Genomic DNA, 26,834 nt, shown 5'->3' with positions numbered 1-26,834 from the left:
GGTAAACATTGGTACGGAACCCATAGGAATGTAAACCAAATTTATACTTATTGTTAAAATCTCTATAAAATATCTGATAATTTGATGTGCATATGTCTAATGATCATTTTTGACCGCAAAATGGCATTTTTTTTACTTTTTTCGTTAGATCTCCGAAACCGCTAGACCTGCCATTATGAAAATTTGATCAAATATTCATCTTGTGAATACAAGTAAAATGTTTTTTGACTTATTAAAATCGGACGCTCCGTTCTCTTAAAAACTGAGGTACCGTTTTTGGCACTTTTTGCCCCATATCTTCGGAACAGCTAGACCTACCCTTGCCAAAAACTAATCAGCACGTCTCCTTATCAATACGAATCCAATGTTTTTTAAATTATTCAAATTGCTTCATCCGTGTTCCCAAAATCGTCGACGAAGATTTGTATCCGCACACACATACATACACGCACACACACACACACACACATACACACACACACACACATACATCCATTTTTTCTAAGGTATGCCAAAATATTCAGAAACCTCTGAAACGTAAAGATATATAAAAATTTTCATTTTCGATTTTTTTGCGATTACTATAACTTACCCTACGGGAAGTTAATAAGTGCAAAAGAATGGCTATTCGGTAGCCAAAAAAGAACGTTTGGTCGAATGTAAAGTCTGTGCTTACAAAATCAGGCACTTACCAAAGCAAAGCAAAGCCCAGGCCATCTCTTCACCTTCAACAAAAATATTTTAGGTACAAAGCTTTTTAAGCTGATATCAGCATTTTGGAGCAAAATACTAAAAAAATAAATAAAATGCGTTTAGATCGCACAAAACATGTATCGAACCCGGAATAAATATACTACAAAATAGTTCTTATCTTTATTACAACTCTGTCGTATTACACAGATACCATGTTGTCATTTAGTCAATACAAATAAAATGTTTTTTGAATTATTCAAATCGGACGCTCCGTTCTCTTAAAAACTGAGTTACCGTTTTCGGCACTTTTTGCTCCGTATCTTCGGAACGGCGAGACCTGCCTTTGCCAAAAACTAATCAGCACGTCTCCTTATCAATACGAATCGAATGTTTTTTGAATTATTCAAATCGGTTGATCCGTGTTCCTGAAATCGTCGACGAAAATTTGTATCCGCACACACACACACATACATCCATTTTTTCTAAGGTATGCCAAAATGTTCAGAAGGTTTTGAAACGTAAAGATCTATAAAAATTTTCATTTTCGATTTTTTGCGATTACTATAACTTGCCCTGCGGGAAGTTAAAAGATGCATTTACAGAAAATTTAGTAATTTTGAAAATTAAAAAAAAAACAAAATTGTCAAAAAATGTCAAAGGTTCAAAAAATTCAAATCTCTGAAATTTTCCATAATTTCAAAAAAAACAAATTTTGAGAATATTTCGAAAATTAAAAAAAAACGAATATTTTTAAATATTTCCAAATTCTCAAAATATTTAAAGAAAAGTTTTTCCTAATTCCAAAAATTTTAAACTTTGAAATTATCATTCTATATTCTAAATTATCAAAATAATTCTGAATTATCAAAAAAATCTAATTAAAAAAAATGGACTCTTGTAAACGTACACATAAGTTTTTTGTACGTTTATTTATTTTTTTATTTATATATACATTATTTTCATATCTCAGTCAGACAGAGGTGCCTGGTATGAGAGATTATGAAAAACAGTTTTCATATTTTATATATACATTTCATTTGACTATTTTTTCATTAATATAATATCTATTATAATTAAAATATCTTTATATATAACTCTTCAGTCTTCTTTGTCTTCAATTTCCTTATAGTATTTCTTTATTTTTCTTTTAAATTTATCGTCATCATTGGTCATCTTAATATCGTTTGGCAATTCGTTATATATTTTCCTAGCACTCCATATGACATTTTCTCTCAAATTCTTTTTTCTATTGTGTTCAATGTGAAAATTGTTGTGTTGTCTAGTGTAGTGTTCATGTATATCTTGATTTATGTCTTCGGTTGCACTTGTTTTAATTTGGTTAAATTTCATTTTGTATATTAGTTTGCATTTCTCTATTTTAATTATGTTATTTAGTGAATGATTATTTGTTTCTCTCTGTAAGTATTTGGTGGGTGTTAGGTGTGGAAAATTATATGTTTATTCATTATTCTCTGTATGTCATTTAGGTTAGCTTTAGTTGTTTGGCTCCATGTTGTTATTCCATATAAAATTATATAGGTATTATTTGCGTTTTAAGAATTAGTATTTTATTTTTTTATAGTATAGGTATTATTTGCGTTTTAAGAATTAGTATTTTATTTTTTTTCCCGAAAGAGTGGATCCTTTTCAATGCCCCTGTTAATGTTCCTATCTTTCTTTTTATTTCGTTTATATTTTCTGTTAATATCAGTTTTTTATTTATTATCAGTCCTAGGTATTTTATGCATTCCACTTCTTCTATTTCTCTATTATTTACTTTAATATTTAGTTTAGTATTCTCGGTATTTTTTCTATGTTTGAAATATATGTATTTTGTTTTATCGATGTTAATTGTTAGTTTATTTTCAGTTAGCCACTCGGGGTATATTTTCATGTCCGTGTTTATAGTATCTTCGAGTCTTTTTTATCCTTATCTGCATATACTATGGCAGTATCGTCTGCATATAAAATGTATCATCCCTTTAATTTTGCGTCTTTAAGGTTATTGGTGTATAATAGATATAATAAAGGTCCTAATACAGAACCTTGTGGGACTTCACAGTTTATGCTACATCCTCCACTTGTGAAATTTCCCACCTTTGTCCTTACCACCCTTTCCATGAGGAAATCTTTGATATTGCTGTACGACAAACCCTCTACACCCAAATCTTATATATATATATATACATATATATATATATATATATATATATATATATATATATATATATACATAAATATAAGTTGTTTATAAAATACGCTCATCGCCCAATTTAAAAAGCACTTATAAGTTGTTATACAGTATGTAATAAATAAACTATTTGACATTATTCAAAACAATTATTGATTATTTTCATTCCTCGAATGTTTAATTACGGTACGGGAAGTTCCAGCAATTTGCCTGAAAGCACGATGCCATGCGCCCCAGTAGTTAACTTTAGTAGGGTAAGTTATTGTAATCGTCCAAAAATCAAAATTGAAAATATTTACATTTCTTCACGTTTTGAAGGTTTCTGAACATTTTGGCATACCTCAGAAAAAATGTGTGTGTGTATGTATGTGTGGATACAAAATTTTGTCCACGTTTTCGGGCGCACGGATCAACCGATTTGAATGGTCTAAAAAACATTCGATTTCTATAGATAAGGAAATGTGCTGATTAGTTTTTGGCAAAGGCAGGTCCAGCCGTTTCGGAGATATGGAGCAAAGAATGCAGCGAATAGAAATCGAGTTTTTGAGAGATCGGAGCATCGGATTTGAATGATCTAAAAAACATTCAATTCGTAATGACGAGGAGAAGTGGTGATTAGTTTTTGACAAAAGCATGTCCAGCAGTTTTGGAGATACAGAGCTAAATGTGCAAAAAATTGCAGTTTTTGAGAGAACTAAGCGTCTGATTTGAATGATTCAAAGAACTTTCTGCTTGTTTTAACAAAATAATTGCTTTTAGAAAATAATTTTTGTTTCAATTTTTTTTTCAAAAAATATGTTTTTTTTGTATATCGAAAATAATTCAGATTTTAATTGTAATTCTGACTTAAGTTTTAATATACTTTAAATTTTCAACTTTGCAATTCAGTTTATATAATTCTTATAAATATTAGACAACGTTACAGTATTTATTTTTAATAATCTATTTGAAAACATTTAATATTTCTCAAACATTTCATTACAGTACAATTAGCCTTAAGGGGTTACACCACTGTAGCAGTAAAAAAAACGTATGTTTTTGCCATTTTATGAAAAGTATTAAAACCATGATATTAAAGATAGTTATTTATTGTACTTTAAAGTAACAAAATAAAATATAATTGTAAAAAAAAATTAAAAATGGCGGACAGCCATTTCGGCGGGCCGCTTCAAATGGCAAAAACATACGTTTTTTTTACTGCTATAGTGGTGTAGTAACCCCTTAAGGCACGATGCCCTACACACCACTAGTTTGCGTTATAATTTGAATTAATTTGGAAAAAAAGAGATGCATTGATAGAAGTGCTAAAAAGCAGCAATATTTTATTTAATTTTCAATGTATGGAAGTCCAGAAAAAATCATTGAGATAACTTCAAAATACGCCTGATTGTAAGGAAAGCACAGAGTCTTGTATAAGCTACAATATGCCCAATAGATATCGCTTCATACCAATCGTCTTAAATGTTTATAATTATGGACAATAAAAGTGTAAATGTAAATTGAATGAATTTATAAACGAAAAATTTATTCACAAATTATATAAAAAAAACAAATTTAAATGGTTGTCATTATATAAACGTGACTAAATTTTCTCTATAGGGGTTTTTTACCGTGCGTTGCAAATACAAATTATAAATACAAATTAACAATTTCGAAAAATAAAATGTTATTCAAACAAATAATGTTATTCAGTTACTACTACAAAGTGCGTATATGGATAGGTAATAAATTAAAACCAAAAACTAAAAATATGTTATCATAAACTGTCTGTTTTGTCACGTTTTGCTATGATAAGCTTTTATCGTTGTACATATTATTTACAAGGGATTATCAATATTGCAACGATCTTTAGAAATGTCTTGCAATCTAATTATTCACATTAACTAGTTTATTTTCCGATCCCAATCAACAAGCTCGAAACCTTTTGCACACATGTGAAACTCTCTCCATTAAAAAAAATCATAAAAAAAACTTTTACGTAATATTTTTTTTAATTTAAAATAGAAGTGATCCTGGTAACTTCTACTTATTATCATTTTAATATACTTTCTTTATATTTGCTAGATATCCTTAGATTCACTAAGGACAGTTGGTGATAAAAACACATTTTGATTTTGGTCTGCAAACACAAGATTATTAGTGTAATAGATATTTTTTATTTATATTTAGTTTGCATTAATAGGACGGAAATTTTATTTAGGATATGCCTAAATAATAATAAGTTAGGTGTGAGTTTTACTTTATGTTAATAATAAATAGTAGTAGTCAGTCTGAAGGAAGGTCCATGATGTGAGAGCATCACAAATCAATAATTCATTTTTCCTCCCTGGTTTATTATACCCATTACTATTAATCACTTTTTATGCCAACTTCTGTATTTTCCTTTCCATACTTCTGCTTTCACCTTTCCTGATCCTGTGTTTCGGCTTTCAATTCCCTGTATTTTCTCTTCTGGCGTAAGTTCCTGTCCTCCTTTCCTATAATTTTAGTCCTTCTATTTTAGCTTCGACGACGTACTGTAGAAGGCACGCTTTTTACAGAATGGGTCCGATTCAGTTTCTTTTCCTTATAATGATCGTGTTCAGTAGAATTCTTTCTTCGCCCCAGGCGCGTAGCGTGCATTGACGGGGGGCCCCGAATCAAATTTTTTTTTGGGCCCACTTGGGTAGGGCAGAATTTGCTCACATAAAAAATAACTAGCTGTAAGTGGAATTCTGTCTTAAGGCAATTAAGGCATCGTGCCTTAAGGCAAATTGCTGGAACTTTCCGTACCAAAAATTATTATTTTTTTAAAAACGATTAACATTTTTGAAAAAATAAGATTTTTGAGAAACTATAAATTGGACAAAAAATAACTTTTTAATGAAAAAAAAATTAAAAAAAAAAAAAATAATAATTTTTTTTTTTTGAAAAAAAAAATTTTTTTTTCTTTATTTTGACATATTGTGGAAGATCTGAACTTTTTTTCAAAGCAATCGTACTGCTTTATCTGCATAGGGACAAAATATAAAGCGCGTAAGCGCCGCGTCGCTGTCTAACGCATAAGCATTGGTACGGAACTAGTGATGTGCCGACTCGAAAATTTCCTGATTCGAATGATTCGAATCAGAAAAAAACCTGATTCGAATCATGATTCGAATCAATTCGAATCAAGTTCATATATGAACAATTATAATTTAAGAGAAGAAATAATATCATTTTAATAATTTTATAAGTGAAATAATTAATTTAGTAAGCAATTAATTCCAAAAAGTGCAGAGATGAATACATTTATATTATATATAATAATAAACTAGCTACAAATATAACTAATATTTCAAGTGAATTTACAGTAAAATATAACACTTCTCTATCACTAAAGCATATAAAACAATATTCCTAATCTTACGTTGAACAAATGCATGTGTATATTATTGATTGTTTAGATCTAATCTAAACAGGGGGCTGAATCTAACGTCTTACGAATGACTTACAATTCAATCCACTACTGTAAAGATTGATATTATTTCATTTGTGTGAATTTGCCATTACTTGCATAATTAAAATATGATAATTTTGTATGTGTATAAAACTCGTTGTGTAGTTTATTTTGATAATAATTAAAATCTAAATCGCGTATTTATTATCTAAATGAGTTTTTGATATTTCATGAACAAATTTGCTCTCAGCGCTTAGTCAAAAATAAATAAACACTCAAGACCCATACGCACAGCATCTCGATAAGTCGATACGCTGAAACACGGACACATGTTTCGAACTCAAGGCGGTATGATTCAGTTTGAGTCATATGAACTCGGATAAATTCATAACGACTTGAAGTCGGGATGAGTCGGTTTGAGTCTTAGGAACTCGGATCAATTCATATCGACTTGAAGTCGAAATAAGTCGGTTTGAGTCTTAGGAACTCGGATAAATTCATAACGACTTGAAGTCGGGATGAGTCGGTTTGAGTTTTAGGAACTCGGATAAATTCATAGCGACTTGAAGTCGAAATAAGTCGGTTTGAGTCATAGGAACTCGGATGAATTCATATCGACTTGAAGACAATGAATGCGGTTAAAGTCATAAAAATTGGAGTCGGGTGATACATTTAAGCGTATTAAAGCCGGATGGCTCGCATGATTTAATTCAAGATTTATTTTTTATATTTATTATTAATATTTTTTATATTTATTATAATTATTATTTATATTATTATAATATTGAATTAAATTAAAACATTTTTTTTATATTTATGAAAATTTGTGTTCATACATGCACACAGTAAATATTTCGCGGCTTGATACGAGTTGATTCGAATCAAGTAAAATCTGATTCGAATCAAGTCGTTAAAGGCTTGATTCGAATGATTCGAATCACTTGATTCGACTTGGCGCATTACTATACGGAACCCATAGGAATGTTAACAAAATGTATACTTATTGTTAAAATCTCTATAAAATATCTGATAATTTGATGTGCATATGTCCAATGATCATTTTTGACCGCCAAATGGCTCATTTTTTTACTTTTTCCTCCATATTTCCGAAACCGCTAGACCTACCTTCATGAAAATTTATCGATTCTTCATCTTGTCAATACAAGTGAAATATTTTTTGAATTATTCAAATCGGACGCTCCGTTCTCTTAAAAACTGAGTTACCGTTTTCGGCACTCTTTGCCCCGTATCTTCGGAACGGCTAGACCTGCCTTTGCCAAAAACTAATCAGCACGTCTCCTTATCAATACAAATCGAATGTTTTTTGAATTTTTCAAATCGGTTGATACGTGTTCCCGAAATCGTCGACGAAAATTTGTATCCGCACATACATACACACACGTACATACATACATACATACATACATACATACATACATACATACACACACACACACATACATCCATTTTTTCTAAGGTATGCCAAAATGTTCAGAAACCTTTGAAACGTAAAGATATATAAAAATTTTCATTTTCGATTTTTTTGCGATTACTATAACTTGCCCTACGGGAAGTTAAAAATTAAAATTATTGCTTTTGGCATTGAATAAATAAATAAATTTAATAAATCTTCACTTATCAATATTCATCTAGCTCTTTTCCAAAATTTCTACAAACAATTCAAATTCAGCATACACATTGGCTACAGCTTTTTTATTGAGTTTCTTGATGAAACGAATTTCGATGAACATTATAGATATCTTTGAAAACTTCATCATTTGCGATTGCAACTGGGTAAATTATATGCAAAAATTACTTTGGGCAAATTATATGCAAAACTATTGAATTATGTCAGCAATATAAATAAGTATTGATTTTCATATTTTAAACATATTTTTAGAGAGTTTACAATGCATTGTAAATTCTCTAATGGGTTATAAAAATTAAAAGAGATGATTCCACTGTATCTTACTGTAGTGATTTGCTAAATGACCCCAGTTGTAATTTTTCGAACATAATCATTAAGTCAAAGTCTCCGAAATCGAGTATGAGAAATTAATATATTTAGTTAGCAAAAAGTTGAGTTTGAAATAAGATTACGGATCGCTATGCTTTGCATTTTGTTTTTAAAAACTGTCGTTACGCTCCATTCCTTTGCTAATTTTTCGAGACATTTAGCAAACTTCAAAATTAATTTTAATTTTTTAATTTTCACAATCTATTCAAGAAATGACTTAGTAAAATACTAGTTTTCTATTCTATCACAACAATCTAAAATTATGTTATGTATTTTTATATTCTACACGCTCATATTTTTTTTACAAATTAAATTTAGTTGGAAGAAAGTTTACATGATTATTTTAACTTTTTATATTTGTGAAATAAAATAAAAATTTGTAAGTTTCTACTAAATTTTGCGCATGTTTGGGGCCTCCGTGACCCGGTAAATAAAAAAACTGAGATATGAAAATAATGTATATATGTAAATAAATAAAAAAAAAAAATAATAATAATAATTTTATATTCCTCGCGTGCTTTTTCAATGACATTAAATTTGATTGAACAAAATTTTCACGATTAATTCGCGTGAAGTATTTTTTTATTATTAATATTTGCTTACGGACGTTGCCCCCCCCCCCGCCCCCCCGGCTCGGAGGCCTCATATTTTTGATACGGCTGATATGGCGGTAGTTACGTCCCTTCTCAGGGGCGTAGCGTGCCTTGACGGGGCCCCGTATCAAAATTTGTTTGGGGGCCCCCTCAAGAAGAAATTTTTTTTTACAAAATATAAAAATACATAAAATTAAAAGAATATTTATTTATCAATCTACTTATTTATCTATCTAATATTTTCTAATTTTCTGAATTTTTCACAAATGATTTCAGATATATATTCACTCTCCTTGCCTTTTTTGTAAAAATTGAATTATTTAGTTTTCTTTAAATTTTATAAAGTTTCTGTCTCTTGGAACACAGAGTTCTGGTAGACATATCTGTCCTAAAGTTTTTACGTAATTTTTAATTAGTTTTATTTTTTGAAATTTCTTTTAGCAGTTGCGATTGTAATTGGAATGGCCAAGAATAAAATGCCTAATGTTATTTCATTGGAAAAACTGGATGCAGACCTATTGCATTCCATCGTTATTGTACCTTAATGAAACTAATTTCTTAGATTTCTGTATTCAAAGAACCATCAATTAGTCATGATCATATGAGATATTTTTATAGTATTTCTTTACAGTAATTCAGTCGGCAGTTTTCTGGAAAAATTTATGAATTATCGATTTCAAAAAGACGAATGTTACTACTTACGTCGCAAAAGTTTTGAAATCTTTGTTTGGTTTGTGAAACTAATATATTCAAATAGCAATAGCATACATTAAAATAAGATTTCGGGTCAAAAATTCTCTTATCTTGTGATAACTCATCATAATAACGCTTCATTATCTTTTGTCTATTTTCCATTAAAATAGTTATTGCAATCTATCTTTTTAACTTTCAGTACGAAGAGTTATAGTAATCGCAAAAAAATCGAAAATGAAATTTTTCATAAATCTTTACGTTTGAGAGCTTTCTGAGCATGTGTGTGTGTGTGTTTAGTATGTCCGCATTTTTTCGTTCACGTTTTCGGGCGCACGGTTGAACCGATTTCAATTAATCAAAAAATATTCGATTCCTATTGATTAGAAGACGTGCTGATTAGTTTTTGGCAGAGGCAGGTCTAGAGGTTTTGAAGATACGGGGCAAAAAGTGCCAAAAATGGTTACTCAGTTTTTAAGAGAACGGAGCGTCCGATTTTAGTAGTCGCGGCGCTTACGCGCTTTGATACTTCGCCTCTATGCAGCTGAAGTAGTGCGATTGCTTTGTAAAAAGTTCAAAATTTCAAAAATATTTCAACATAAAAAAAATCCTATTTTTTTTCTCAAAAAGTCAATGCTTTTCAAGAATCTTATTTTTTTAAAGTTTCAAAAAAATAACCTTCATTAAAAAATTTAAATTTTGGTACGGAAAGTTCCAGCAATTTGCTTTAAGGCACGATGTCATGCATCACTAGTTTGCATATTATTTGGACTTCTTTAGCAAACTAATTTAATAAATTTTCAACTATTAATTCGCACAGTTCATTCAAAAGATTACTTAATAAAATACTAGTTTTTTGTAAGTCATTACTGGCATGTTGTAAAGTTTTTAAAGAAATGAAACTATTAATTTGAAACAGTGAAAAAACAAATCTGAAAATGATTTAGTTGATCATATTTATCAAAATCTAACTATTAAACTTACACGTCATGTGGACAATTCAAGTAGTAACAAAAACAAATATAAAAATGTTATAAATATAAATATAAAAATTCCAAATTTCAATTTCCGATGAAGAATTATAAACTGGATTAGTTTTATAGATTTGTTGACAAGAATATTAACTTATCGGATGTGCAAAAACTTTAGTAATTGAATTGATTGCTAGGCCTTGCAGATATATTGCAGTAGAAATAAATCCTCTTAGCTTTAGCTTACAAGTTGAAATTCAATACCTCTCGATAACAAAAGGAAATGCAAACTACGTTAAAATTATTAAATTTTTTGAAAAATTGTTTTGCTTTCTGTTTGCCCTCGTTGCCCCCCCCCTGGCTCGGTGGCCCCGTATTTCTGATACGGCTGATACGGCGGTAGTTACGCCCCTGTCCCTGCTTCGCCCACTCTTCTCAGCACCTCTTTATTTATTACCTTACCTGTCCACTTTATCTTCTCCATTCAGTAGCACATTTCAAGACTCTCCAGATTGTTTTTGTCGACTTTTCTTAGAGTCCATGTCTCTGAGATCAGTGCAGAGCTACCCCTTTATCTTTTAGCGCTAGTTAAACAATTCCCATATTTTTTTCTCAGGATTTCAATTTGTCATTTGAAAATTAATCAATAATTTTGAAATTAAGTTTGTCTATTGTGCATATCCTTTCACATATGAATACGATTTGATTACAAATATAATGCATTTATTGTAACGGGTGGTCCATCTACGGGTCCTAGTGATCTAGTGATCTTACGTTTTATATATTTCTGTAAAGAAAACATATAAAGTATTATACATCGTTAGAAAGGTTTTCTTAGTTTTTTTCCCATATATCGCAACTTCGAATTCCGCACGGTGTGGTCTACAGGCAAGTTGCTATCGATAAATTCCAATTTTTAAATGGGCCACCCTATATAGGTTTACAATTTCTTGAAGATTTTGAATTCTTTTTCAAAGCATATGCAGCGCGATTGCCGTTTTAGAGATGAAATATCGAAACGAGCGAACGCCGCGCCATATTCTAACGGTTAAACGTTATAAATATAATTTGTGCAAACAAAATTTGTACATATTATTAAAATCACTATATAATATCTGATAATTTAATGTGCATATGTTTAATAATCATTTTTGTACGCCAAATAGCACGTTTTTTACTTTTTCTTTGTATTTCCGAAATTGCTAGACCTGCTTTCGAAAATGTTACCAGTTGTTTATATCAATACAAGTAAAATGGTTTTTGAATTATTTAAATCGGACGCTCCGTTATATCAAAAACTGAACTACCATTTCTGGCACTTTTTACCCCGTATCGTCTTCCCGTCGATAGGAATCGATGTTTTTTAAATCATTGTAAGGTAAAAGACCCAGTTATTGACCCTGGCTCAGTTTCTGACCTTTTCAACTTTTTTTGGAATTAATTAAAAAACTATACATTTAATGTGAAAATAATTTTTTTCTTAATTGACAGTAATTTATTCTATGCCTCATTAATGTCAATTAAAAAAATATAAAAAATATTAACTAAATAAAAAAATTTTTTTAAACCAAAAGTGACTGTGGAAGCCATTTTTTAGCTTTAGTCTAAACAGTTTATGTAAGGAGCTACGACAATTGAGTTCGTGCACTAATTATGATGTAAGTACGAAAATCTAACTAAAAATATACAAATAAGTCAATAATTAATTAAAATTTATTTTAAAATATTTATAAAACATATTAAATTTAGTTTTATTACTGAAATTTGAGGGTCAATAACTAGGCTCAATTTTAAGTGTATGTCACAGTTGTTGACCCTGCAATTCTAACCTTCTAAAAGCTAGGTTATCTGTCACATGTTTTTAGTCACTTGTTCATTAAATGTAAAAATAATAATATTTATTGTTATCTTATATTTTTTTTACTATTTTTCGTAGTAAAGTGATAAATTTACATTTAATATTCATTGGTATAAATGAAAGATTGTATTTAAATCTTGTAAATACATCTTTTAAGTGATAAAATTATTAATAAAAAAATGTCAGTTTTATCAACGCTTAAATTATGACTGTTTTAGTTTACTAATATTTTTATTATTATACAATTATACAATTACAATTAATTAAATGAAAATTAGAAGAAGAAAAAGAATTGAAAAAAGCTGAAAGGTCCAAAAATAAAGCCATCAAGGAGGCAGAAAAAATAATTAAAAAAGAAAAACTTGAAGAAAAAAAGAAACAAAAAGCTCTTAAAATAAAAAAAAGTCCAAGTAATTTAAATAATTAATTTTAATTTTTTTGTTTGTGTAATATGTTATAACAAGACTTGAACTATTTATACGTTAAATTTTAACAAACAATATTTTTAGAATAAATATTTAATTTATTTATTTTAATAATAATTTCAGTTTATTTAAAATTAGTAAGCATTTCATAACCTTATCACGATTAAATTTGAGGGTCAGAAATTGGGCTACGGTCAGGGTCAGAAACTGCCACACGAAGAATTCTGAGGGTCAGAAACTGGAGCTCTTAATGTCAATTTTTAAAACGTCAATTTAAAATATAAATTTAGTTCAAATAATTTTTTTATGCACATTACTTTATTTTAAAAATCCTAAACTAATAGATAAAATTATAATTTTCTTCATTAAGTTAAGTTTTATATTAATTATTATAGTTTAACCTCCACCGTCACTCTAAAAAGGTCAGAAACTGGGCCCCTTACCTTACCGACTGAACCGTTTTCTCGAAATCGTCGACGAAAAATTGTCACACACGCATACAAACACACACACCCACATCAATTTTTTCTGAAGGATGCCAAAATGTTTAGAAATCTTTCAAAGCTAAAGATGTGTAAAATAAATTATTTTCGATTTATTGCGATTACTATAACTTAATCTACGGGTAGTTAATGAAGTATAACAGTCAGTGCTGTATTTACAGTAGGGGCAGTCGGGTCTACTGCCCAGGGCGGCAAATTTTCGGAGGCGGCAAAATTTGGATAGTGAAAAAAAATTCTGTACTATATAGTTGACTCATTATTTAATAACATTTTTCATTTCAAAAAATATAATTAACAAAACCTAATATACGAATGCAATGCAGAATTTGGCAATTTGGCTAATATAAAGATTCGTAAGTGAGCTAAAAGTTTAAGAAAAATATGTTTTTCAGATCTCGAGCTCTTAAGATGACGAATTTCTTCCAAGCTTCTAGCGCTGAAAAAAATTAAACTAGTGACGCATGGCATTGTGCCTTAAGGAAAGTTACTGAAAATTACATTTTATAAAGAGCTTTAAATTTTTTTGAAAAATGAAAAAAATTGAATTTAAAAAACCTTTCTTTTATATTTAGAATTTTTTTTAAAAAAATAACTTTCATTTATTAAATTTATTAAAATTAAATTTTATTTGAAATATTCGATTCCTATTGATAACGATAAAGTGCTGATTAGTTATTGGCCAAGGCAGGTCCAACTGTTTCGAAAATACGGGCCAAAATGCCAAACATGATAACTCAGGTTTTGAGAAACGGAACGTAAAATATCATTGAAAAATTACATGTATAGACAAAATAAAGAACTGCTTAACTTTGTGGGAGGCAGGTCTAGCGGTTTCGGTGTTCCAATAAAAAAAATTAAAAAGAAACATTTGGTGGTCAAAAGTGATCATTAGACATGTGCACATCAAATTATCAGACATTTTAATAATAAGTATAAATTTTGTTTACATTTCTATGGGTTCTGTAATATTATCTATCCGTTATTCTGCGACGCAGCGCTTACACTCTTTTATCTTTTGTCTCTACGCAGCTAAAGCAGCGCGATTGGTTTAAAAAAATGTTGAAAATTTTCACAATATAAAAAAAACTCAAACTTTTTTAGTTTTCATGTTTTTAACTTCCCGTAGGGCAAGTTATAGTAATCGCAAAAAAAACGAAAATGAAAATTTTCATATATCTTTACGTTTCAAAGGTTTCTGAATATTTTGGCATACCTTAGAAAACATGGATGTATGTGTGTGTGTGTGTGCGGATACAAATTTTCGTCGACGATTTTGGGAACACAGATCAACCGATTTGAATAATTCAAAAAACATTCGATTCGTATTGATAAGGAGACGTGCTGATTAGTTTTTGGCGAAGGCAGGTCTAGCCGTTCCGAAGATACGGGGCAAAAAGTGCCAAAATGGTAACTCAGTTTTTAAGAGAACGGAGCGTCCGATTTTAATAATTCAAAATACATTTCACTTGTATTGACAAGATGAAGAATTCATGTAATGAAAAAAGTAAAAAAAATGCCATTTGGCGGTCAAAAATGATCATTAGACATATATACACGTCAAATTATCAGATATTTTATAGAGATTTTAACAATAAGTATATTTTTTTTTTACATTTCTATGGATTCCGTACCAATGCTTATCCGTTAGACGGCGGCGCGGCACTTACGCACTTTGACATTTCGTCTCTATACAGTTCAAGCAGTACGATTGCTTTGAAAACTAGCTGTAAGTGGAATTCTGTCTTAAGGCAATTAAGGCGTCGTGCCTTAAGGCAAATTGCTGGAACTTCCCGTACCAAAAATTATTATTTTTTTAAAAACGATTAACATTTTTGAAAAAAATTTACTTTGAAAAAATAAGATTTTTGAGAAACTAATTAATTAATAATTAGTTTCTCAAAATATTAATTTTAATATTAAATTCTTAATTTTAATTTTTGGTACGGGAAGTTCCAGCAATTTGCCTTAAGGCACGATGCCAAGCACAACTATTTATAGTATGTGTAATAAATTTTTTGCATTCAAGTTATTTTAATTTAAAAAAAATGATATATAAAAACTATTTTAAGTATAAATTCAGGAATGGGGCGACATTTTTGTCAGTGCCCCAGGGCGCCAAATTTCTAAATCCGGCCCTGATAACAGTACAAAGATTATGAAGTTAAATAATAATTTATGGCTATATTTTATCATAGTAGAGAATTAATAAAATACGAATGGCATATAACTAAAATAAACCAAATATATAACAACATAAAGCTCCACTCTCTGGTCTAATTGAAAAGTTGACATTTTTTCCAATCGGTATTTTATATATCAGCTTCTATTTCTGTACATCACATGGCATCGAGCAAATAAGATAATATGACATATGCAACAAATGTTTGCCGTAGATAATACTTTTATTTATGTGAATTGCTAAAATTTAAAAAATAAATATGTGATCTTCTTGTGTGTATTTTTAATGTAGAGTGTAAACAGAAGTAATTGTTTTTATTTTCCAGCAGTCTTTTCGTTTTGATCATGTACATCCTCTAATGATGTATATTTCAGCTCTCGCGGTATCTCATGGATCGCGACAGTGAGCCACGCCGGAACATGCATGGTCGGCCGGCGTACGCGCTCGAGTTGGGAAATTAGACCTAAACTCATTTAGTCTAATCATAGAAATTCAAAGCACTCGGGCGAAAGTTTCTTCGTTTTACTACTTTTTATTCGACTAAGCTATTTTAGTGTCAATATTTTTAGATTTAACAATAATTAGAAAACTGAAAATGGTATAAACGCATTTTTCTTCGATAGATATGAAGACTTAACTCAATAGAGTAAGTAATAAGATATTTTATCTATGTGGCCATTTATTAATATAATATTACATCTTAAACTTCAAACAGCAAATATAATGTAATTTATTAAATACTTTTGAAATTTCTATTATTTTTGCAAAAATTATACTAAAATATTGCATTGAAATATTAAATTATTATAGTGTTAATATTAATTCAATATTTGGAATGGAGCTCAGATCCCACACGGTCATAATCGTTTTTGAAAACGATGTAAAACTAATTAAATATGATAATAATAATGGGTAGTAATGCCTTAGGGCAGGCCCGTGAGCTTAACCATTACACTGTAGAATACTCTCTCTCACACACACACCCATATATATATATATATATATATATATATGTATAAATATATATATATATATATATATATATATATGTATAAATATATATATATATATATATATATATATATATATATATATACAAAGAAATTATTGTAAATAAATATATAATATAATATACTACCATTTTTTTTATTATTATTTTTTTTGAACAGCAATAAGAACCTTACGTCCGATGAGCTGTTGGGCTGAAACTTCTCCTTACTTCGTATTTTTTTTTTTTAACTTCCCGTAGGGCAAGTTATAGTAATCGCAAAAAAATCAAAAATGAAAATTTTTATATATCTTTACATTTCAGAGGTTTCTGAACATTTTGGCATACCTTAGAAAAAATGGATGAATGTGTGTGTGTGTGTGTGTATGTGTGTGTGTATGTATGTATGTGTGTGTTTGTATGTGCGGATACAAATTTTCGTCGACGATTTCGAGAACACGGATCAACCGATTTGAATAATTTAAAAAACATTCGATTCGTATTGATAAGGAGACGTGCTGATTAGTTTTTGGCAAAGGCAGGTCTAGCCGTTCCGGAGATATGGGGCAAAAAGTGCCAAAAACGGTACCTCAGCTTTTAAGAGAACGGAGCGTCCGATTTGAATAATTCAAAAAACATTTCACTTGTATTGACAAGATGAAGAATCGATAAAATTTTCATGAAGGTAGGTCTAGCGGTTTCGGAGATATAGAGGAAAAAGTAAAAAAATGGGCCATTTGGCGGTCAAAAATGATCATTAGACATATGCACATCAAATTATCAGATATTTTATAGAGATTTTAACAATAATTATACATTTTGTTAACATTCCTATGGGTTCCGTACCAATGCTCATGTGTTAGACAGCGACGCGGCGCTTACGCGCTTTATATTTTGTCCCTATGCAGTTAAAGCAGTACGATTGCTTTGAAAAGAAAGTTCAGATCTTCCACAATATGTCAAAATAAAGAAAAAAAAAATTTTTTTCAAAAAAAAAAATTAAAAAAAAATTTTTTTTTCAAAAAAAAGTAATTTTTTGTCAAATTTATAGTTTCTCAAAAATCTCATTTTTTCAAAGTAAATTTTTTTCAAAAATGTTAATCGTTTTTAAAAAAAAAATAATTTTTGGTACGGGAAGTTCCAGCAATTTGCCTTAAGGCACGATGCCCTAATTGCCTTAAGACAGAATTCCACTTACAGCTAGTTTAGATGGTAACCCAATGGTTAATCCATCCATATCTGATGATTTTTCTTATTGGAATTAATCTAATAGGGCTGACATTTTATTGGTGCAGCAATGCCGGGTGAGGGCTATTTTCACTTGGAAACATATTGCTATCTATATTTTTAAGTAGAAATCGTTGTCACTGCTGCCTGACAACAGGCTGCTCGAAGTGGGTATCGAACCCGGGACCTCTGAAACGAGTCCCGTCGCTCTTAACCGCTTACCTACGGGCGAGCCCAAACGTTACAAATGAATATTTTTATATGTATTATTACACAATTGCGTGTAGCATTGTTTTGTCATTACTTAGAATTATACAATAACATTCCAACATAAATATTTTCATAGTACCACTGAATTCAACAAATATTTTTAGGCTTGAAATGCTTGTATAGAATTTTTAATGAATGAGTTTAACTCATACTAATATAATAATTTTTTTTTCTACTGTTCATTTTTTTTCTAGCATTTTGCTATCAAAGATTTTGCATATGTCTTTGGATATAAAATAATTCTAATTGAATCAAACTTAGGCTTGCATATCGATCATTTCGATATAATTATTTTATTATATATACAGAAAAACAAAAATGACAAAATTAATATCAAATTATAAATTATAATAATTCTAAATAATTAATTCTATTTGTATGTTATATGCATAATAAAATAATAATCATTGATCAAAATATGCGAAATACTTTTAGATGGCTTTCCGATGGTAGATCGGAAGTAAGCGTCATCATTTGAGATCAGGGATGACCATTCATCTCATAAAATTGAAAACTATTGAACAATGATATTATTTATGATTATTGAATTATAAAACTAAATCCACATGCAAGCGTATTTGCATTGCATATAATATAAATTATTCACTATTATTTCATCAAAAATTATAACATATACTTATGGGTTCCGTTTTAAAAAAAAAAACAATATTTTCAAACATTTCAAAATTCTCAAAAATCGAAATTTTTTCAAAGTTTTTACTTGATTGAGGGTATCGTACTATTACGAAAATTAAAAAGTACATTAATGAACTAAAACTAGTGATGTATGGCATCGTGCCAAGGCAAATTGCTGGAACTTACCGTACCGTAACGAATATTGAATGTTTTCAAATAGATTATTATAAATATTGTAACATTGTTTAGTATTTATAAGAATTATATAAACTGAATTGCAAAGTTGAAATTATTTGTTTAAAATATATTAGAACTTTAGTCAGAATTAAAATTTTATCGATTCTTCATCTTGTCAATACAAGTGAAATGTTTTTTGAATTATTTAAATCGGACGCTTCGTTCTCTTAAAAACTGAGTTACCATTTTCGGCACTTTTTGCCCCGTATCTTCGGAACGGCTAGACCTGCCTTTGCCAAAAACTAATCAGCACGTCTCCTTATCAATACGAAACGAATGTTTTTTTAATTATTCAAATCGGTTGATCCGTGTTCCCGAAATCGTCGACGAAAATTTGTATCCGCACATACATACACACACGTACATACATACATACATACATACATACATACACACACACACACACACATACATCCATCCATTTTTTCTAAGGTATGCCAAAATGTTCAAAAACCTTTGAAACGTAAAGATATATAGAAATTTTCATTTCCGATTTTTTTGCGATTACTATAACTTGCCCTACGGGAAGGTAAAAAATACGTTTGTTAAAAATACGGAAAGTTTTATAAATTTGTCTCAATGTGTAACGAAGTATGCGTAATGCGTAATGTGTACATGTACTTGTATTACATTAATAGTTTCGAATAAAGTTGAATGTTTACATTGCCTTTGGCCGTCCCTAGCCAGCGGACTGCGAGCGTATAAACGGTACCGCATGGCATGCCTCGAGTTCAGTTGTTTCGAAAGCGTGGACTTGTGATAAAGTGGTTTTGTGTCTGTTCACAGGTTGTAAATAAAACTGTTTAAATCGTCATTTAGTTTTTGTTCCTACATTTACTTTTGAACTTCTGTTGAAAGTGACAAAATGAATTCTTGGGGCTATAATGCTGAAAATGGTATGTCGGATAATTCAATATATGCACTTGGACTTGAACCAATGTGTGTTTAGTGTACTGAAAAAATCGCTTCATGATTTTTATTTATTGTTATATATTATATTATGTTTTAAGCTTTTTATGATTCATTGAATCAAATCGACTGATATCACGTTTATTTATATTATTCTTGCTTGTTTATATATTTTAAGTTATTCGAAAGTGTTTAACATTTTCATACTCACCTGCGGTGATTTGTCGGCGTATAAACCATGTATTTGGTATTTAGTATTTTAATGAAATAATTTAGATTTTTTTTATTAATTTTAAAATTGTACGAAAATGATGTTAAATTACTTTTTTCACATGTTTTAATAATTTTTAACGTATCTAATAATTCAGATTTAAAATATTTTTTATTAGAGATATATTATATGGCATTAATGATATTTTTTAACCCATTTTGGTGTTTTGCTATTAAGTCTTTTAACATTACCTTAATTTTTTCATATCTACACTTTTAAGTACAATTCAGATAATACAATTCCATATGTTCATACATATATACGTATTTATTCATTTTTTACATATTTATACATATATGGAAGCCGCTGTTACGGCACCCGTATTTAGCCACCTACTATATTTCATTTTTTATATCATAATCCGGTGTGGCCCGGACATTCCCGAATTTTCACCTTGTGTCCCGGGTTTTTCTAAAAGCAATATTTGTCCCGGATTGTCTCCATTTTTCGAAAAGTACTTGATAATAAAATCACAACAACCCATCAAATACACATATAATTAAATAATTGTAATAATAAGTTCTTGCTAAAACTCCGCAAGACATCTAAAAAATTGATTCACCTGAAAAAACACAATTATTTCTCATTGCTTTGACCTAATTCACCATTAGATTTCTGAAAATATTTGCATACGTCTGCAAGATGTAGCTATTTGTGCGTAAGAAATGCGCAATCTTCAATTTTGGGTGAAGTTGGTCTTCGATTACTAACAGCTTGTACGAATTTACTTATTTATTATGTAGTCGCCATCAGCTAGATCACTTATTTTTAGATGCTAAGCTTTACATTAAATAGTGTTGATTTTTTTTCTATTTCATGTAGTAATTAGTTCTATTTTATTCGGTTATTTAGTTAAAACTACCTGTTGTGATCTTAAGATTACGACAAAACATAGTTGCGATAATTAGGCTGTTTGAGAAATTCAAATTAATTGCTGAACTTATAAATGAAGTAATTAATAATCGCATAGCTATTTCTATAAATTATTTAGGTATCACTGAGCCATCAAAATTATAAGAATATATTGCTATCTATATTTCCAAGTGAAAATCGTTGTCACTGCTGCCTGACAGCAGGCTGCTCGAAGTGGGTATCGAACCCGGGACCTCTGATTCAGGTCCCGTCGCTCTTAACCGCTTACCTACGGGCGAGCCCATTATTTTATTTGCAGTAAATATAATTGAATATAAAATGATCAAAGATATAAAATTCCAGTTGTCTTGAACTCATGATTATTTTTAGTTATGCACTAGAAATCGATAAGTGCGATTTGAGTTCAAAATGATCATCAATTCATTTGGTTAGTGGTTTAAGTGGTTTAACCATTTTTACTCGCAAATAGAGAAATCGGCGGCATCCGAGTGGAAAGGGTTAAAATCAAAAGTCTCGGATTTAATCGGTTATGGATTTGCTTAACGTTTTAACAATAAAATTTGTATATAAAATCTAATCTAATATAATTTGATATGAGGTATTTATACGCAAAATAAGCAATAATCATAATATTAAACCATTTGTTTACCAATAAACAATTTTCGACATGTAGTAACTTTCTCTTTTTGCCAATTCTTAGAACATTGGAATCGTATCAGGTTTATTATATTATGCGACCTTCGTAGATGTTACAGTAATTATTTTTGTCTTGTTTACATTTGTGCCCATCAGCCACTAGCGAATAAAACAGCATTTATGAAAAATCCCCGCCGTTGATTTCATTGAAAGGAATTATTATTATTGTCACATTTTTCTTACGCAATAATATTTTTATCGGTCGAGTTTATCGCCAATTTTGCGCTTAATAGCAATGTTTTCATATCATAATATTTGTTCGGTTAATTAAGAATAAAAAATTGATTTCATTTTATAGTTGCACAACTTTATTTGCATATATTTTAGTGCCGACTTATGGAATTTTTTCTCTATTGTATTTAACATTGGTTTATATGGCCCATATATTAAAATGTTTTGGTGAATTCTCGTAGCCCAAACAAATTAATATAGTTAATATCACACATTTAATAAATTATAAGAATATTAATTTATTTCAACAGTCAAACAAATATAAAAAACCTATTTCAAATAGTGAATTTTCTTTATAGATAAAAATTAAAACTATAAATTTATTAGAAACTGAAAACAAAGTTTAAAAACAATGATGTTCTTTGTTTTGGTATTATATACACATAAAATTTAGTTTTGAACATAAAACAGGGAGTTACCATCTAATCTTCATATTTCCATCATAGACATAGACTACTAAGAATTCGTAACTGTAATATTTTGCAATGTTGTATGTTGACAGTAAAACAGTGAAAATGTTATTGTAGACATAAGCAAAATATAGTTTAGTGATCATAATTTTGTGTAAATGCAGAATTAATAAATTTCTTAATTTCAATTCAACAAATCAAATGACAATCTATGTCAGTTTCAAAAATTGTTAGTTCGATATGTTATTTATCATTAGTAACCATAAAATTTTCTTTTCTCGGTCGTCAGGTTTTGTTGACACGCAATTGTTTACAGCGGGGTGTCAATGACTGTCAATAGTTGAAAGCAGACTTAATTTTCACATGTGCTCTTGTGATAAGATAAGGAACCACACGCGATTCAAATATATATTTATCATTGAAACGATAAATAGTTTAATACCTTAATCGCCATTTCAACCGTTTTTAACCAGTTCCACGTTTTCGATGCGTCGCCGCCCGTTTTCGATATCGCCAGTCTGATAACCTCATTTTTTCGCAATTCGCTCAAAATAATATTAAGATGCGCTAATTTTAATATCTTACTATGATTTGTTGAGTACAAGTTTTCGTTTTCATCCTTCAATTGTTAGTCCGCATAGTATTTGCCGTTTGTTTAGTTTGAGTCTGGAAAATTTTGTCTTTACACATTAGGTATAATATGTTTTTTTATTATTCTTATAGAACCGAATAGTTCTATAAGCTGTTGTGCTGATTTGACTTAACACTTTGGGGACGGCTGTCCACCTCAGTGGACAAACACATTCCGTGAGGCACAGGCTATTTTATAAACAATGACTCAGTTTACATCGAAAAGTTGAATAAATTACATATACCAGTGATAAACAGTATTGTATTTTGAAAATAATTTTAAGTTATTTTAGTGGTATTTTTAGTCTTTTTCTTTGTTATAGGGTCTTTTTTTAATATTATAAACGACCGAGCTCTTTTAAATATGGAAAAACGACTGGTAAATTTTGTGAATTAAGCAGTAGTGAAGATGAGTTTCAAATAGACATTCATACAGACAAATTTTACGAAATTACTATTCGCACCGATGATAGCGATGAATGTGATGATGATATTATCCAACCAACAAAAAGAAGAAGAAGTTCGACAATGATGATGATATTATTCAACCAACAAATATACTGACTAATTAGTGCCATATTCTAAATGCGAGAAAAAGAAAAAGGGATTGTATTGTTTGTTATGACAGAAAAGCACTAGGATGAAGGCGGCGAATTTTTTGTAAAACATATCAAAATCAACCAACTATGCATTTTGGAAATTGTTTTGAACGTCACCATTCTTTATAAAATGATCAAAAATAAATTAGTATTATAAATGCATGTCCATCAATGACCACAAATTTTTATCAAACAAATTGCGTAACATACACAATAAAATCAAGTTAACAGTCGGTAAAGTATATTGTTTTGAAATCAGCGCCGTCTCGAAATGTTAATACTAGCCGGTTTGACATATGGCAACCCAATCAGTTGTCGCTTCTCTGTTAGATATATTATTATTTCAATTTCTGTAATAGGACGAATATTTATATTCTGTGCAGCAATGCCGGATAAGGGCTATTTTCACTTGGAAACATATTGCTATCTATATTTCCAAGTGAGAATCGTTGCCACTGCTGCCTGATAACACGCGGCTCGATGTGGGTATCGAATCCGGGACCTCTGAATCAGGTTCCGTCGCTCTTAACCGCTTACCTACGGGCGAGCCTTTGGTATAAGAAAACCGAGTACTTGAAGTTATTCTATTTGCAACAAAACAGAACAGAGTATCCGATTTGAATGGATCAAAAAACATTCAATTGGTAATGATGGGGAGAGATCATGATTAGTTATTTATTAAAATATTAAGTAGTTAGTTTGGAATTATAATAGAATTATGAATTGTAATAAAGAATATGTATGTAAATATAATCAGAACGTATAAATATTAGAGAATTAGAATTAAATTAAATTAAATGAAAGGTAGTAAAGAAGAGTGAAGATAAGATGAGAAGTATTAAGAAGAATAGGATTTAGAAGAAGAAAAAATCCTCGAATATTTCATCACGATACGGGAAGTTTCAGCAATTTGCCTTAAGGCACAATGCCATGCACCACTTGTTTATTTTTATACGTCGAGAAATATATTTTTTTATAATAATATTTTAGTGAGTAAGATATAATGATACGAAAAACCTCGATAAACAATTATTTGGAATTTTTTTGCATATATAAAATATAACCTAAAAACTTTAGCTACTACTACAAATTACACACACACACATCAGAGAAATAGAAAGTCTATATTGATTAATGTTAAATTCATTGCATCGCAAAATAGAAGTCATTAAGCAGGGTTTCCCAACTATTTCTTAATTAGATTTAATATTTTTCAAATGCGTATAAAATTAGATTTTTTTATTTGAATTTGTTGCAATATTATGTAAGAGCTAAAGTAGCTAAAATACACAAAATAAGGTATGCCCAAAGATGTTAACCATACGTAATTTAAAATAAGGTACTAGAAAAATCATGAAATTAAGAAGTAAGAAATAAATATGAGTAATAAATAATGACATTTACAAAAATTGAACATATTTCGTAATTTACGATTTTATGAGTACATGCACTTCTGATCGCTAAAATGCCATTTAAAAACATTCATATCGTGTAATCATATTTATCCATGTTATTAGTGATTCAATTAAAATTCTACCGAGCTTGATTCTAAAAGTTACCATTCCGTTATCTATTAAGGCCAGTTGTGTTTTCAATAAATTGGCTAATTAATTTTTTTATCAATGTTATTGTTCATTATTATAAATTGAGCGCTTGGAAATATTAATATAGATTTAAATCTAATTCAAAATTCTTGTGTTAATTATACATAATATCATATGATTAATAGATGCATTTTTTTAAGTATCAAATCTATTATGGCGTATGTTATCTTTGCGTATTCGGATTATAAAGCTATTTTTTGTTATTCGTTTGAGTAATTTGATTATTATATCTTCTATATTAGGCATAAAATCAAATGTTTTAAATTACGAAGAAAATATATCTATTTGAAATGAACAAACAAAAAATATTCTTACGGAGTGAATGATAATAGGACAAAAAGGAAAAAACAAGGTAGTTTAGATTTTTATTTATTAGTAAAACAAGAGTAGATCGTTTTTTTTATTCTTCTGTTAAAAGTTTGATATAACATTTTCCTAGTTAGGATGTTCTGACTAGCCTGAGTACCACATCTCTGGTGGAAAGTGAATTAAAATAAATGCGTATCGAAACATTTAGTTTAGAAGGGATTTATTATCGTACATTACTTTTTCTTCCAAAATTTGAACTGTAATCAGAAATTAATAGCTCTATCAGCTGTTGCTATAAACTTTTCTCAACAATAGCGCCTTTTCGAAGTTGGCCATCCAAATATTGTCCCATCCGCATATATAGTAATGGAGTTTCTTTAATATTGATGATATATATTTTCAATTTGATGTGGCTATTTTCTTTAATTTATTTAATGTATTAGGCATGGCGAATGAATCGACAGCTATTTTATTCATTATACTAAAAACATTTTGTAATCATTACATGTTTTTGTAGGTAGGTGTAAGTTTTTATCCTATTATAAATTGTTTTCAATTAGGCTGCATCTACACTTACTGTGGAAACAAAGTAGTAACAAAAAACTGTTATGAAAATTGTCCTATCATTTAATACACAAATGTTCTATGTTAATTTAATTATATTATTTAAAATTGATAAAATAACAATTAGTGCTCGCAAATGATAAAGATAATATATCAGATACCTTTATTTATGATTTTGTAATCTTGATCATGCATTCTTCGCATTGTTGTTAGGCAAAGACGCTTTATGATGTTGCATTTGATGATACTAAAGATTACTTATACATTCAACACTAGGTTTACAGAGCTCATCAATTTGACGGAATTTGAACTATGAAATTAAATGCTGAAAAAACTAAACTGGACCAATTTCAAAAATTTAAGCCATTCGATGTATCTCGGTGAGGACTAGCGTTTATTAATTTTGCGCGACGATCAGCCAAGCCGTTTCTTTGTAAATAGCAGAAAAGTGAAAAATTTTTCGTCCACGTTTTAGCCCGCAATTCTGAATCGATGTTAAAAATTCAAAAACCGTTCGAAAGATATTGTTTGGGAATCGTGCTGATTAATTTTTGGTAAAGATCGGCCAGACCGTTTTCTTGTAATAAAGTGTTAAAAAGAATTTTTTTGACGATTTTTATTATTATTATTTTGACGGTATATACCATAGTCTTATAGATCATACTAAAATATTACGGCCGTGCGACAACTCGTTTAACTTTAAAAATTTGTCAAAGTTTGCAAAAATTGATATCGTTTTTTGGCATTTGTCAAAATTAGGCTTTTCATCGACGTTTGCTCAAAAACGGGTGAAGCGATTTCAGGAATTTTAAAAACATTTGATGTATCTCGATGAGGATTAT

General features: G+C 29.5%; 1 protein-coding gene across 1 annotated transcript in view; it reads left to right on the top strand.

Annotated features, from left to right (window-relative positions):
* Positions 1-19,642: 19,642 nt before the first annotated feature.
* Positions 19,643-26,834, top strand: part of LOC113378114 (carbonic anhydrase 13) — a 113,952-nt gene continuing 106,760 nt past the window's right edge. The window contains exon 1 of the mRNA XM_026618638.1: positions 19,643-19,792. Within this exon, the coding sequence (XP_026474423.1) occupies positions 19,762-19,792 (31 nt within the window). The 5' untranslated portion in view covers positions 19,643-19,761. The remainder of the gene's footprint in view (positions 19,793-26,834) is intronic.

Source organism: Ctenocephalides felis, unplaced genomic scaffold (genome assembly GCF_003426905.1).
Source record: "Ctenocephalides felis isolate EL2017-DRISC unplaced genomic scaffold, ASM342690v1 CF-g0.4_SCAFFOLD_01886, whole genome shotgun sequence".
In the NCBI taxonomy this organism is placed as follows: domain Eukaryota; kingdom Metazoa; phylum Arthropoda; class Insecta; order Siphonaptera; family Pulicidae; genus Ctenocephalides; species Ctenocephalides felis.
Note: the sequence above shows the minus strand (reverse complement) of the source record. Positions and strands in the feature narration are given on the sequence as shown.